The 13,551-nt window shown below is 36.6% G+C and overlaps 1 protein-coding gene across 2 annotated transcripts in view; it reads right to left on the reverse strand.

Moving 5' to 3' along the window:
- EIPR1 (EARP complex and GARP complex interacting protein 1) overlaps window positions 1-13,551 on the reverse strand; it is a 72,055-nt gene that overhangs the window by 18,198 nt on the left and 40,306 nt on the right. For both annotated transcript variants that reach the window (XM_080587770.1, XM_080587769.1), the window contains exons 4-5: window positions 13,319-13,475; window positions 2,498-2,597 (exon numbers count right to left, since the gene is read on the reverse strand). In XM_080587770.1, coding sequence (XP_080443896.1) covers window positions 2,498-2,597; window positions 13,319-13,475 — 257 coding nt within the window. The remainder of the gene's footprint in view (window positions 1-2,497; window positions 2,598-13,318; window positions 13,476-13,551) is intronic.

Genomic DNA, 13,551 nt, shown 5'->3' on the forward strand with positions numbered 1-13,551 from the left:
TGTAATATATGCAGAAGCATTAGTAGTGCTATGCTTCTTTATAACCTAAAGCAGTTTCAGATCCGAATGCGTTGAAACATCAGACAGATAATACACTGCAGACATGTATAATATACATAATATATTATATAAATATATATATATTATATAAAGTTATATAAAGATAATATACACTGCAGACATTTGTGGCTGTCTTAAATGAGCAAATAAGCACATGCTTTTAGTTTCATGATCAGTCATACAAGACTCATGAAATGGGTGTTTTTCCATATGAAAATGCCATATTTTAACTGCAGAAAAGAATTAGCATCAAAAACTATTCGATAAACATATAGCAGCATTTAAAAATAAAAAAAAAATCAAGACCCATGAGCCCATGTCATACATGCTAATCAAGATAATAGAAGGTACTAGATCACAATTCTACAAACTGTAAGAATTAAATGTTTCACAGTTCAAGGCTTGCACGCCATGAACAGACAGCTCTGCATCTCCATACAGTTAGTAAAAGGAAGGCAGGAAAACAATCAGTTTTGTCTTTGACATAAGCCAAATTGTACTCCAATTCCATCTGAACATGGGGGAAAATCCAAGATGCAGACGCTGCAAATTAGTTGTATTTCCAGTAATGCACTGAAGCTGATTGATTTATATCTGAGAAGGAGGTGGAAAAGGAAAATAACTGCATTTTAATCAGATTAAAAAAACATAAAAGTGCCTGAGCAGACAGACATTTGGTCACCTTGCACCTGATGTTCATATTTACAAGTCTTTCATTGAGAGGGATTTCACAAAAGAAGATTACAGCACTGGATCTTGTTGGATCACTTTTCTCCTTCACCTAGGTACTAACACATCATAGAACATTCTATTAAATACAAGATTTAACAGAAAGCTTGCTACTCTCAGCAGAAATATGAGACCTAGTTGGATAAAAAGGATTAAATACATATACTGCTTACATAAAGCCTAACTGACATCAACAGAAAAACATACTGTCAATACAAGACTGTTTAAAACTCCTTACACGATTTCAGTACACCTTTCTGTAGTTTCTAACTTCTTCCTATTACTTTCCACTAAGAATGTCTGTCTTTAGCATTCAGGTTAACAATCTAGAAACTACAGCTCTTACCATCACTAAGATCTATGATGCCTACGATGTATCATCTTCCAAAAAATCTTTCTGAAGTATCTATGTTTTAAGAATACAGCAGTGCAAGGTGAAAGATTACTCATGTGTTAACGTGTGATACAATACTGTATTCAAACTTTCTACTGTTTTACCATTCCTCCTGAGTCTGAAAGCCTTTGTACAATTTGCAGATTATTAATAGAAATAAAAAAGATACTGCATAGGACAACGGACTCAGGGAAATAAAGGGAAGACTGCACTGTTTATTTTTTGATGGTCAGGCAACAGAGAACATGAAGAGCTTGAGCAGGATGCTTCAAAAATTAAACTTTCTTTAGTAGAATGTTAACACTGACAGCAAGAGAGTACCAAGAAAAAGAGTATCACAAATCATACGTCTCCAAAATCTGTCCTTGAAACAGAAAACATCACATGAATCACAGAATGGTTGAGGTTGAAAGGGACCTCTGGAGGTCATCTGGCACAAACCCCTGCTCAAGCAGCACCACCTGCACCCAGGACCATGTACAGGAGACAGCCTTATATGAAAAACTATAACACGAAAGCTGAATTGTCCTCTAAAAGTAATTTTTCAACAGGTTTAAAGGCGGCATTCCAAAGAAGTCTGACCATTACGCAGGTGTTAAAAAAGAAATACTGACTAATGTAAGAGTAATGCAAATCCAGTGGCTTCTCTACGCAGAAACATCCAAAGTTTTCTATATATAATCTATGCCATTACACAAATAGGCTTTTGTTATCTATAAGAAGTAACAAAATCAGACAGAAATCCATGCCAATGGCACCTTATTGCTTATACTTCTGAGTATCAGATAAAATGGTTTTAACAAGTGAAACTGTCTAAATAGGTAAATTTGTGCTAAATTAAATTAATACTGAGAACTCAAAACACAGAAAATGAAGGAATTTATACAAACACCTATATCCAAGGGTCGTAAATTAAATACAGGGGTGTGACACATTAACCAGTATTGGTTAATGTACTGTCATGTGAATTGGATAATTTCTGGCTTTATTAATCATAAATATCCCCCCATACATAATTATCAAGCTAACATTGCTTTTCTTTAGAATAAATAGGAAAGTAAGGACAATTCTCAGAAAAGGGAATTATTTAACCAATAGCAACAGATAAAAACACCCAGTTGCCTACTCTTAAACACTCACATTCAAGACAATTGATCTACTATTCATTTCCCCCAAGCATGTTAAAGACAACAAGATACTTGAGGAGTCTTTAGGGAGGTAGTAGTTAAAAGATTAGCAAATTGAGGGCTGGTGGATATTGTTCTTTATACTACTTTCAAATATATCATCATTTGTTTAAAAAAAATTTCTTACCACAGCCTTGGCTGAACTTTCCTGCAAATCCCACAATAATATGTTATTATCGGCCAGAGAAATAATCTTTTTACCATCTCCCATAGGTTCCCACATAACACTGTAAAACAGGAGAAAAAAGATTAAAAACATAAAAATGAATCAGAATTAGCACTAGAAAGACATTTTAAGTTCATGTACCTAATCTGTTCCAACACTTCCTAAATGATTTTGATTATGGTTTCCTTCAGCTGAAACTGGCCCACATTTGAAGTGCAAAACCTGCCATTAACAAGCAATCAAGCAACTTTTATGTGTCATAGATGAACACTATAGCAATGTCAGTTACTTGAACTGTATGATACAAAACTAGGCTTGCTTACGGAATCTTTTAATCAGCTCTGGTGCTTTCCTTTTCCTTTTGAGTGCCCTTTGACATCCTGTCCAAATTTGTCAGAGAAAGGAATGCCATTCAGCTTCTCCAGACACTAGCTTAACTGTAAGAGAGTTTCCTGAAATCCCCACTTCATTTGCCATCCATTCTTTATATTCAGTCAAGCAAAATGAAAAGTGATTATGTCATTGTAGCACAAGCCATTCTGCATATGTGCAAGGAAAAAACCAAAGGCCTTGACATGCACTCACTTTCAAGTAATTTAGCTTGAAACCTTAAAGTTCTTCATATGTGACTTTGCGCATCATTTTTGGAGGTGCATCAAAAATCATAAGCCTCAGAGCTTTGATGCCAACTGCTTCAAACTCAGCAGCTGTCATCACGGCTCAATCAACACACCCTTTTTACCTGATTCACCAGTTTTGTGCTATACATGAAAGAATAGTAGAAATCATCAGCCCTCATCTCTATTTCTAGCTACGAGAAGCAGCACACTCGAGCCAGAGGGTACATGCAGTGCAGCTAAGTATATACACAAAAACCCTAGTAAGTTTGCTGAAGATAATAATAAGGTTAAATGAATAATACTTGTTATTTGATGAGAATAGGTTTCTGTATCCAAGACCCGTACCCAAGAGGTCTAAAAGAAAGTTGTGCAACTTCCTACCTCCACCACGCAGCTGAAAACGGATTACAACCCTAATATCGATAGCTACATGGTGAACTTTTCTCCCATCACTAGATAAAAAACTTAATTTCCTCAAAAGCATTTGACATACATGTTCTCAGTGCATATGTGAAGAAATAGCTCTTGAAGTTTGTCAAGAGTCCATCACTAGACACAGATTTTCTAGTCTAACTTCTTGCATGAATCAAGTCAGTCTCTAGATTGAAGAGACGAAACAAGGCCGTGTGAGTAGATGCAGTCCTGGGCTAGAAGCCCAACATCAGGCAGCCAATGGCTACCTTCCTACCTTGGTACTGTACACTATAAATGCTCTTATGCACCATTTATCTCCCAATTTATATTACTCTTACCTTCCTAATACAGTAAGTATGAGCTGCCTGACATCAGATCAAACCCATGGGGCTCAATCCAATCCAGGATATGCTATAAACCATTAGGAAGAGCAATTAACAGAAAAGCAAAAGTGTAGGGTGAAACAGTGTAGGTTCTTCACACCTTAAGCGAAATACCTCATTCTCAACTAAGATTTTCCACTTTGCTTCTTCCACAAAGAGTTTCATTGCTTTTAACTCTGTACTTTTACTGAAAAAAAGTGTTTAGACAAATGCAACTGTTAAAGAGAAGCCAGGTAATAAGGAGAAGACAGAATCATGCCAAAAAAGGCAAATTAATACCATGCAGATAAAGCGGCTGGAACTATAAATACCGGTGTGTTGCTGACTCCTCACCCACTGTATGTTTCCCTAAGGCAATAGAGCAGCTCAAATAAAGGAACAGCTTCTGCATCTATCTTCATCTGGAACCATGACCTGCATCCTTACTACATTGCCAATCCATGGAAGCTAACTACTTATAACAGATCATTTGTAATGAGCTCTGTTGTATCAGGACAAAATCACTTCATTTAGCACATTAAGCTGCCATCATGTTTTAAAGGTGTTTTAACAAGTATATAGAACTAGAATGATTCTATGATTTGCTTTAAATTAGGCTGTTTTAGTTTCATTATTGTCAGTCTTATTTTTAACAAGTGTTTCTTGTTAAAAGTTGTATGTTACACCTTAGAAAAACTTATAAGCAACTGAAAACAAGTGTTGATAATGAAATGATTAAGCAGTTTCAATTACAGGTTCAAGCATCAATTTGGTTTATAATAATTAGAAGTAGCCAGTTGTCACAGCTATGTATATTTCAGAATTCCATATAGTTCTGCTGCACAGATATATTTATCAAGTCCTTCAAAGAGATGAAAACACTTTATCTACATATAATAGGATAAAATATCAATGCACCATGACCTCCACCTGATCACACAGTTAACCTTCCACAATTCACTTTCCCAAAGTGAAGACATTAATTTGGGATCATCACTTTTAAATGACATCAGAATCATCACTACCATAAGAGGTGACAAATGGGTAACATGGGTAACTAAGAAATCCTTAAGAGTTTAAGGAAGTGGGTTGTTTTTTTTTTTTAACTTGTTTTTGTTTGTTTTAAATTTCACTATTTTTCTTACATATTGCTTGAAGTGCAACACTGTCATTTGATGTTGATATATGTAGACATTCTTTAATTGTATACAATAAAATTTGGTTTGAGCAATTACCTCTTTAAGGGTTCTTCCAGCCAGAGATCAATATTCTCAATGCCTGTTGATATATTTGTCCCTTTTCCTACACTGATCACTGAGCCTTTGGTTTTAAATGCAAGATTGGAAGCAATTATTTTTTTTTTTTGTTGTTTTCGAAGGTGGGAAGAAATTTCATGTCTTTGAGTGTTACTGAGCTTCAAGGTAAAGAATTTTTATAGCTGAAGAGTGTGCTAATTAGAGCCAATTATATAACCCAGCTGACATATCTTAGAACAAAAAGGTCTCCGCACATTCACTCTGCCCTTGTGAGATGCCCATTTTACTTCTGTTTAATTTACCCTTTATGAAAGTTCACTGTGTTATGGGTGTGGTTGTGGTGATCATTCACATTTTACAATTTAGGTGGTTATTCAAATCACCTTTTGTGACATGTTCAGCCGTATTCTGCAGTAGCGACTGAATGTCAAACAGATGAAATACCACAGAGAAGGGGAAAAACACTGGTGAGAGAAAAAAACACTGCTTTTGAAGCAAAATATACATTTTAGAATATTTTTTAGACACAGCAGAAGTGGTGCTAATCTTTTAAAAAGAAAGCAGATAAACAGGCAATTCCATTTTCCCAGAGTGTGCCAACAGTTGCTGATGCTTACAGTTTTCAGAAATGGACAAGATATTTGTCAAATTCACAGCTGCCACTCAGAAACCGAGTGTCAACTTCACTACTGCTCTTTAGATAATCTATAAACAGCAGACAAGCAATTATATTTGTTGCCTTTTACCCTGTTTTGTTATCATCTGACTCCTGATGCTTCAGATTAGCTTCTAGCTAGCAGTTTTTGGTTAAAAAATAAATCATGAAGAGAACATTTTCCTAGTAAAGAAAAAAAGAGAATTTACAATATTCATTCAAATGCACACATAAAAGGACTACATTATCTGTTTTATGCTGAATAGATAGTTAACACCATCATTTATTAACATACTGAGCTTTTATAAATGAACAATTCAAGTTCTCCACTGTAGGCTACAGAAGAATAAAGCAACATGTAAACACTTCTGTAAATGTAAATTGAAGTCAGCCATAATATGTCGGACAAAAAGTTTTAACTGCTTTTTGGTTTTATAAGTAGAAAAAAATCTGTTCAACTGAAAATTCTCACACACTGCAAAGTGGAAAATAGACCCAAACATCCTGCAGCCTCAAAAGAACCCATCGGAAAAATTAATGTTATGTACCCAAATATTCTTCATTCTGTGCAATTCAGCAATTCAATTTTTTTGTTGACTAGGATATTATTCTAAGAATAAGGCTCAGAGGACAGCCAGGAATCCACAATTCTTACTCCTTACTCAAGTGCTCTACAGAGTGGCCACATTTTTGAATGAGAACAGTTCTGGCTGTTTTCTGGTATTGAAGTCCATGCTGCTGACACCTGTTTAGTGAATGCAGGTTATGATTTGTCTCAGAATACTAAGCCACCCAGGTATATTTTGGTGTTCAAGTAGTCAAAACAAAGTAAAAGAAAAATCATAGCTTCCTTAAATATACGTATTAGATATAGAAAGTTAAGACGGACGAATCTAAGTATCTTTTTTATGATTAAGAGTATACTGAGAAGAATGAGAAAGGTAAAGATTAATTTGGCCAAGACCCCCCACCCCCCAAAGACACCTACTTTGGACTTCTTTCTGGCTCTTCGAATTATTTTTACATTAAGAAAAATATAACTGTTGCATAAATGTATGCAAAAGTACCCCACAAGGAGGTGACACAGGATAAATACTTGCACTAAACTGTTTTTAATTTTTTTTCCCCTTAAGCGATCAAACTAGAATGCCGGTGACCCCACAAGCCTTTTTTTGTTTGTTTTAAATAAAAGCAAAATAATGAAGGGCTAGCCTCAGTATTTGTATTTACCTCACTCCATCTCTGTCTACTGCAGGTGTGCAATTACGTAAGATTATAGCAAGAAAAAGAACTGGGCTCTCTAAAGCAAGAATCACAATCTCAACACTGAGAAGATATTTATGAACATATAAACTTAAGAAAGACAGTCTGAATCCTAGGAGCTCACGATCTAATAGAAAGCATGGTAGGGAATTTGTTGCATGAAAGCAAGATATAGAACCCATTCATTTTAAGTATGAGCTCCTAAATACCTATTTTGTAGGAAAGAGTATTAAATTCCTGATGATTATTCATGATTTGAAGAGATGACCAACAGGTGATCATCTCCACAGTTCATTAACAATCTGAGGCTTCCATCTAGGCGGCCACCCCCAGAAAATTTATACATTACATACTTTAAATAGCAACACAAAATTGTGCAAACTGATTATACAGGCTCTACATAAGAACTAAACTAACAAAAGCTGGTCACTGGCAACATTTCAAGTCGTGAATGATTACAGATATGAATCAACATCTGTAGTTTAACCAGCTTAACTATGTCCTGCACATACCTGCAGCACAGTAAGCGTAATTACCAGCCAGGGCAAAACTTGAACGTGCTATGCAACCACATGTGAAACAGTAAGTAGCAAGACCTACTTTATAGAAAGGATGCTATGACTAACAGTTTTCAGACTTAAGACATTAGTCAACCGTTCTCTACTGTGTTCATTTTTTGCAGCAATAAAGTACACAAGTTGTACACAGGGACTGTTCTTGTGGAGGGTGTGGTAAGAGCTCTTACAAAGTAACCTACCATTCTTCAGATTGCAGTAACTGAGTCCTAAATTCCTTCCCATTGACTTGTAGGTGGAGCCGATTGTTTCTTCTATTTTCAGAAGAGATAATCAATGTGAAAATCCCACAGAGTACGAAACCCATGAGTAGCACTAATTGAAATCCATGCTACAGGGCAGATTTGTTTGTTGTGCATGTGCTCAGGTTTGGTCTATGCTCTTAGACTGACTGCTCAAGTTAAAAAGATGGTCCTATCAAGACTAGGGGGCTTCCCCAAACTCATTTGGTATTGGAGGTAAGTCATTATAGTTGATTAAAGACATTATGAGGGTAGTTTTGCCTGTTCCCACGTGCTTATTCCAGACAGATAAGGAATATTAATTCATATTTCTAGAAAAAAAGCTGTACTTTTGAAGTTATAAAATTATTACTAGATCCTTCAGGACACTACCTTCTCCTCTAAGGTCTGCCTTTTATCAGTATATCCAGCATATTACTGAGTATCCCGGCATTTTTGCATGACTTCCTGCTCATAGGAATGGACTGTTCTTGAGCTCAGAGAAAGTGATCCTTGAGTATCATTTGAGGGTTTCTTAGACCCTCCTAGAGCCCTATCACATGGGATTTATTGAAACAGATCTCTGAAGATCAGGAAGCTGCCCACCAATGCTCTCCAGAAAGCCCCCACATTGCTTACGCCCTGCTGTCTTGTCCCTCCAGCACATACTGGGACAATTCAAGCCCTGGACAAGGACCAGATCCCACAAGCACGAGGGTACTTCTAGCTGTCTGTAGGTCTCACCTACTTGTTCCTCCTGATCAGGTGTCCTGTAGCAGACGCATATTGAGTCACCCACATTGTTCTGCTCCCAAATCTTTACACAAGCTCTCAGCTAGCTCATCCTTCATCCCCAAGCAGAGCTCAATGCTCTTCAGCTGCGCTTACACACAAGACAAATTCCCTCATCTCCCCAGCTTGTCCTTCCTAAAGAGAGAGACTACATTTGAGGCCTCAGTACTATTCTCAGTTTTGTCTACACTTTAGTCTATTCAACCTGAGTAACCGACACAGGATTTATCATATGCAAACAACATCCCCTAGATGTTAAGTGCTGCTAAGTACAGCTATAGCAATATCAGTGTAGAAGAGACCATAGTCCCAAACTCCTCAGGGGCTGTTGATTACCTTTAAGCTGCAAGTTATAGCACTGGTTCAGCTTGACCAGAGCAGTAACATTAAAAACAGAAGTGTCTTCTGTTTATTAAGATTAAGATTACGTTATCACAAGGACAACATTTTTTTTGTTTGTTTTAAATAGATCTTGAACTGTATTACTAGCCTTCATTCTCTTTTGGAGGAGAGGAAGAGAAGAGGACTTCCCCCTCCCCGATAATTGACTTTTGTTTTCTGTTTTAACTTAAGAAGTTATGCCTTGTTTCTGACATTATATAAAACATGAAATACAGGTTAAGGAATACAACACACTGAGGAAATACTAAAATAATTAATATTTGATTATATACAACAAGAATATTTAAATATCATGACAGAAACACTGACAAACCATATTCTAAGGCAAATATGCAAAAACATCGTAATTTCATTATTAAAAATTATTTCACTATTCCATCCATACCTTCACATATTGCTGTATGTTTTTTCCGTGACATATCTACAGTAACAGAAGATCTAGAGTATATGCAGCTAAATTACTGTAGGAGTGAGGTGTTTTGGGCAGCATAGTTTATTGTTCCTGTTGAACTCTATTTCCCACGCCAGAAAAAGCGCTTTAAGACTAAAGCCATGTATCTGCTTGGAGGATTTGCAGATACTATTACAAAGACAAACCTTTTTACAGCTTTAGGGACAACACACTAAGGAGCTAGAACATACTCACTAATAAAGAAAAAGAATCAAGTGGCAACATACTTCAAACAAAAAGCGGGGTCAAGGAGTTAAGAAAAAAAATAAACTGTTTGAACAAGTACAGATAAAAGGTCTACAAGAGGATTACAAGTTTATGACTTTGCTCATCTTCTTTAATACTAACAGGAAGAAAGCTTCAAAGTAAGGAGTAACACATTTCACATACACAGACACTGATGCTGCATTACTGTTACCATTATTAATGGCTACGCAGAATGAATAGCACATACAGAAGAACAGAATGAGTTTCTTCAATGAAAGCTGATAAAAAATAAAGATGGGTGTAAAGCCAGGATTCACTTCCAAAGCAGACGGACAGAAGTTAGATACCATTTCCATTCTATAGCTTGAAGAAGGCTTAAAAAAAGAATATTACGGATATATGACATGTCATGAAAGAAACATGTAACTGGCTTGTCTGTCAAAGATCAGTGAGGTGGCCAACCTAGGAAAAATGTTCTAGCAGTAGGAATGTCTGGCAGGAAAGCACACAGGGAGCTGTCAGGTATAAGTCTTGCCCAGCCTCTGGGGCCACATGATGCTTATAGAATTTACCATGTTCTACTGCAGAGATTAAGGGCTGAAGCAAGCTTATTTCTGAAACGGCTGGAGGGGCAAAGAGCAATTTCTGCAGAGTCACTTTAGAGGAAACACATCGGATGGGGTGGGGGAACCGCAGAATTTGCATAGGGTCATATGGGATTTTTCAGCCAAGGTAGAGCTTGAGGCCTATTGCTATACTGTGCCCTGGGGATGGAAACTCAGAGTGCATGTGGCCACACTGAACCCCAGCTTCAGTGTCAAAATTGTGTTCTGTGAGTAAAACATACTAGAGTATGCTTAAACGGCAAGTTAAAACAGAGCCAGAAGCAGCATTACTCTTCTTCCTGCAGGTACCTGACCCCAGAACACCGCTGCTCTCACACAGCGTGGTTACATATATTAGGCAGTTGGGCTTACGGTAAGGTTTAAAAAGTATTTCTATTTTAGATTGAGGAAAATTGCTTCTGATTAAAGACTGGTTCCAACAACAATCGTGCCATGCTGTAAGTATCTCAGGTACTTCCAGTTCTTGTAAGCATCTGAAATGCACAGAAGAGTATTTAAGGTGCTACTTGTAGTTAACTAAGGTGCTACTTGTAGGTAACACACCACTCAGTGGGACGTGGACTGTTAAATGATACAAATTTGGCACAAAAAGTTTATTTCAGTCATTTATATCAGCTGTTTCCACTATGACAGAGGCAGGAACAGACTAGCCTGCTCTAGAACAAGATCCTCTAACTCAGCTTTGCTTGCCTGACATGAGGTGAGAAATACTAACGCAAAGTATTCGGTTTACACTTATGTCTATCACTTAGGGCATTTTCAATCTTTATGCATATATATGTATTTACATATGTGCACACGCACATATCCACACACACGTAAGAAACAGAACGAAAAAACACATGTGCCCATGTGCCCTCTGTGATGATCTGACATACCAGCTAAAATGCTTTTAGGCACGTAACCTAATGAGAATGGCATCAATCTCATTTATGATATTTGAACGAGCAGACAAACATACCTTAAATTTTAACCAATTATAAACACGGAAATTTTGTAATAGTAAAGTGACGTAGAAATAAGACATCTACAGATATTAACAATGAAGTCTGAACATAAAATGAGAATCAAAAATAGAGGACACCAAAGAAATGTAATGGCAAAAAGTCATGGAGAAAACACACACAACAGGTTTTACAATAGTAGCAGATATTTGTAAGCACTAGCACTGAATAAAAACATTCACATGACAGGAGACAAAATTGAATATGAACTTAATACCAACTATAGCAGAAGAGGAAAAAACCCTGATTTTGGGCTTGCACATAAATTCACATCCTGATATAAAGCAGCAATGTGCCCCCTGTTTTTCCTCTGATGAAACCCAGGTATCTCAATATCAGAGAGAGAGAAACAGATTAAGGGAAATAAGACAAAGCACATTAATTTTAAGGGGCAAAAGGTGAAGATGAAAAAAGCCCTCACAATATTCCCAACTATATTGGAAAGTAATTATCAGAAGTTTTCAATGGTAAAAATTGAATTGCCTAATGTGATCAAAGAGTTATAAAGAGAAGTAGTCATATGAAAATGAGTAGCAAAGCCTTAAAAGTTACTAACATGAAAAAAAACTAAACATTAGCTAAGCTGAGATATTAAAGTAGCCTAGATAACACACTTTAATTTGTTGATACGACAATTCTTGTCTAAGAAGAACCTAAAAAAAACAACCACCAAACCACACCTTGAAATTTCAAGTACAAGCCCCAAACCAGAAACAGAGGCTTAAAACTTATGGTACGATGCATGCCACAATTAAAAATCAACTGAATTAGCTATCGTTTCTAAATTATTCATTAACTAGCCAGTAAGGAAAAACAAAGAAAACTTTACATAACCAGATTTTGAAAAGGAACTGAGATTGATTTTAAGTATCTTTCCTTTTTGATACAATTTAAAGTTACTGCTACTAGAATATATTTAAGGATAATGAGATCATGCTGGATACCTCACACAGCAGGTATCTGAATTCAGAAACCAGAGGCCCCTTCTACTCTCATTTAAGACACTTATAGTAATACCGACATTGATGTTACATTATCCCTGTTCATTTTCGGTTCAGAGATGTCACATTTCATTTAAAAAAATCTGCTCTGTTGTTCCGTTTTTCTTAAAATTCTTTGATGATTGTGAAATGGACTGTAGAACTAGCACGATTATTGCCTGCTGTTTTCTGTCTGACAGACAGACATTTCCGAGACTGCTGCAGACCATATTCTTATAATTTCAACTTTTCTTGCCAGTGGAAGGTGGCCAGGTGATCCCACAAACACATACAACATTTCAGTTGGTGAAGCAGGAACTACGCATGTTAGCAGTTCTTTGCCCCACATCTGTTCAGGGAGCAGTGGAAACACGTCATACACATTCCCCAGAAGCAAAGTACTTGTGAATACCCAACGGACACATTTAACTTTCTTTCAAAGAACAGAAAGGAAAGGGAAGCAAACCTCTATAATTCTCTCTGCAGTATTACAGCTCTTCTTGTCTTTTCTTAGATAACAGAAAAGAGTAGTTAAACAGGCACCAATATAATATAATGAATTCTTATCCTTAATAAACAACAAATGACTTGCACTCATGCCAAATCAGGTGAGTAAAGACTGAAAAGCAACATCAAATTTATATTCCATGAAAAGACTGAAGCGCTAAGTATAATACCTTTGTGCAACAAAGGCTTTAGATGGGGGCAGGTGGGGAGAAGCACATTAAAACAGTACACAGGCTGCTACTCCATATGTGTTTGCAGGACTATAATAAATGTTTTTAATCTATGAAACATCTGGGACAAAAATCCAATTTGTACTTTTTTTTTTTTTAAAGACGATAGTTTTAAAGTGTATAGTATAGCTTCTACAATATAAATCTGCACAAAACTAACAGCACAGGTCTCTCCTTTAGTTTTTTTTCTAGGAGTATAAAATATGCAGAATCCTACCAGGCCATATTGCCATGGGCTGTGTTGTCAAGGTGACAGAGTAGCTCCAGGGTTTGAGTGTTGCTTGATGAATCATCAGGGGATTCATGACTGCCTGATTCCAATTCCTTCGGCATCCTCCAAACGGCAGCACATGTCATGACTTTACTGTCTGAAGCTAAGCAACAGAGAATAATGTCAACAGATCATTGTATGGGAGACACATTTTGGATACACTGCATCAACATTTACAC

Source organism: Anser brachyrhynchus, assembly GCF_964034855.1.
Source record: "Anser brachyrhynchus genome assembly, chromosome: 3".
Taxonomy (NCBI): Eukaryota; Metazoa; Chordata; class Aves; order Anseriformes; family Anatidae; genus Anser; species Anser brachyrhynchus.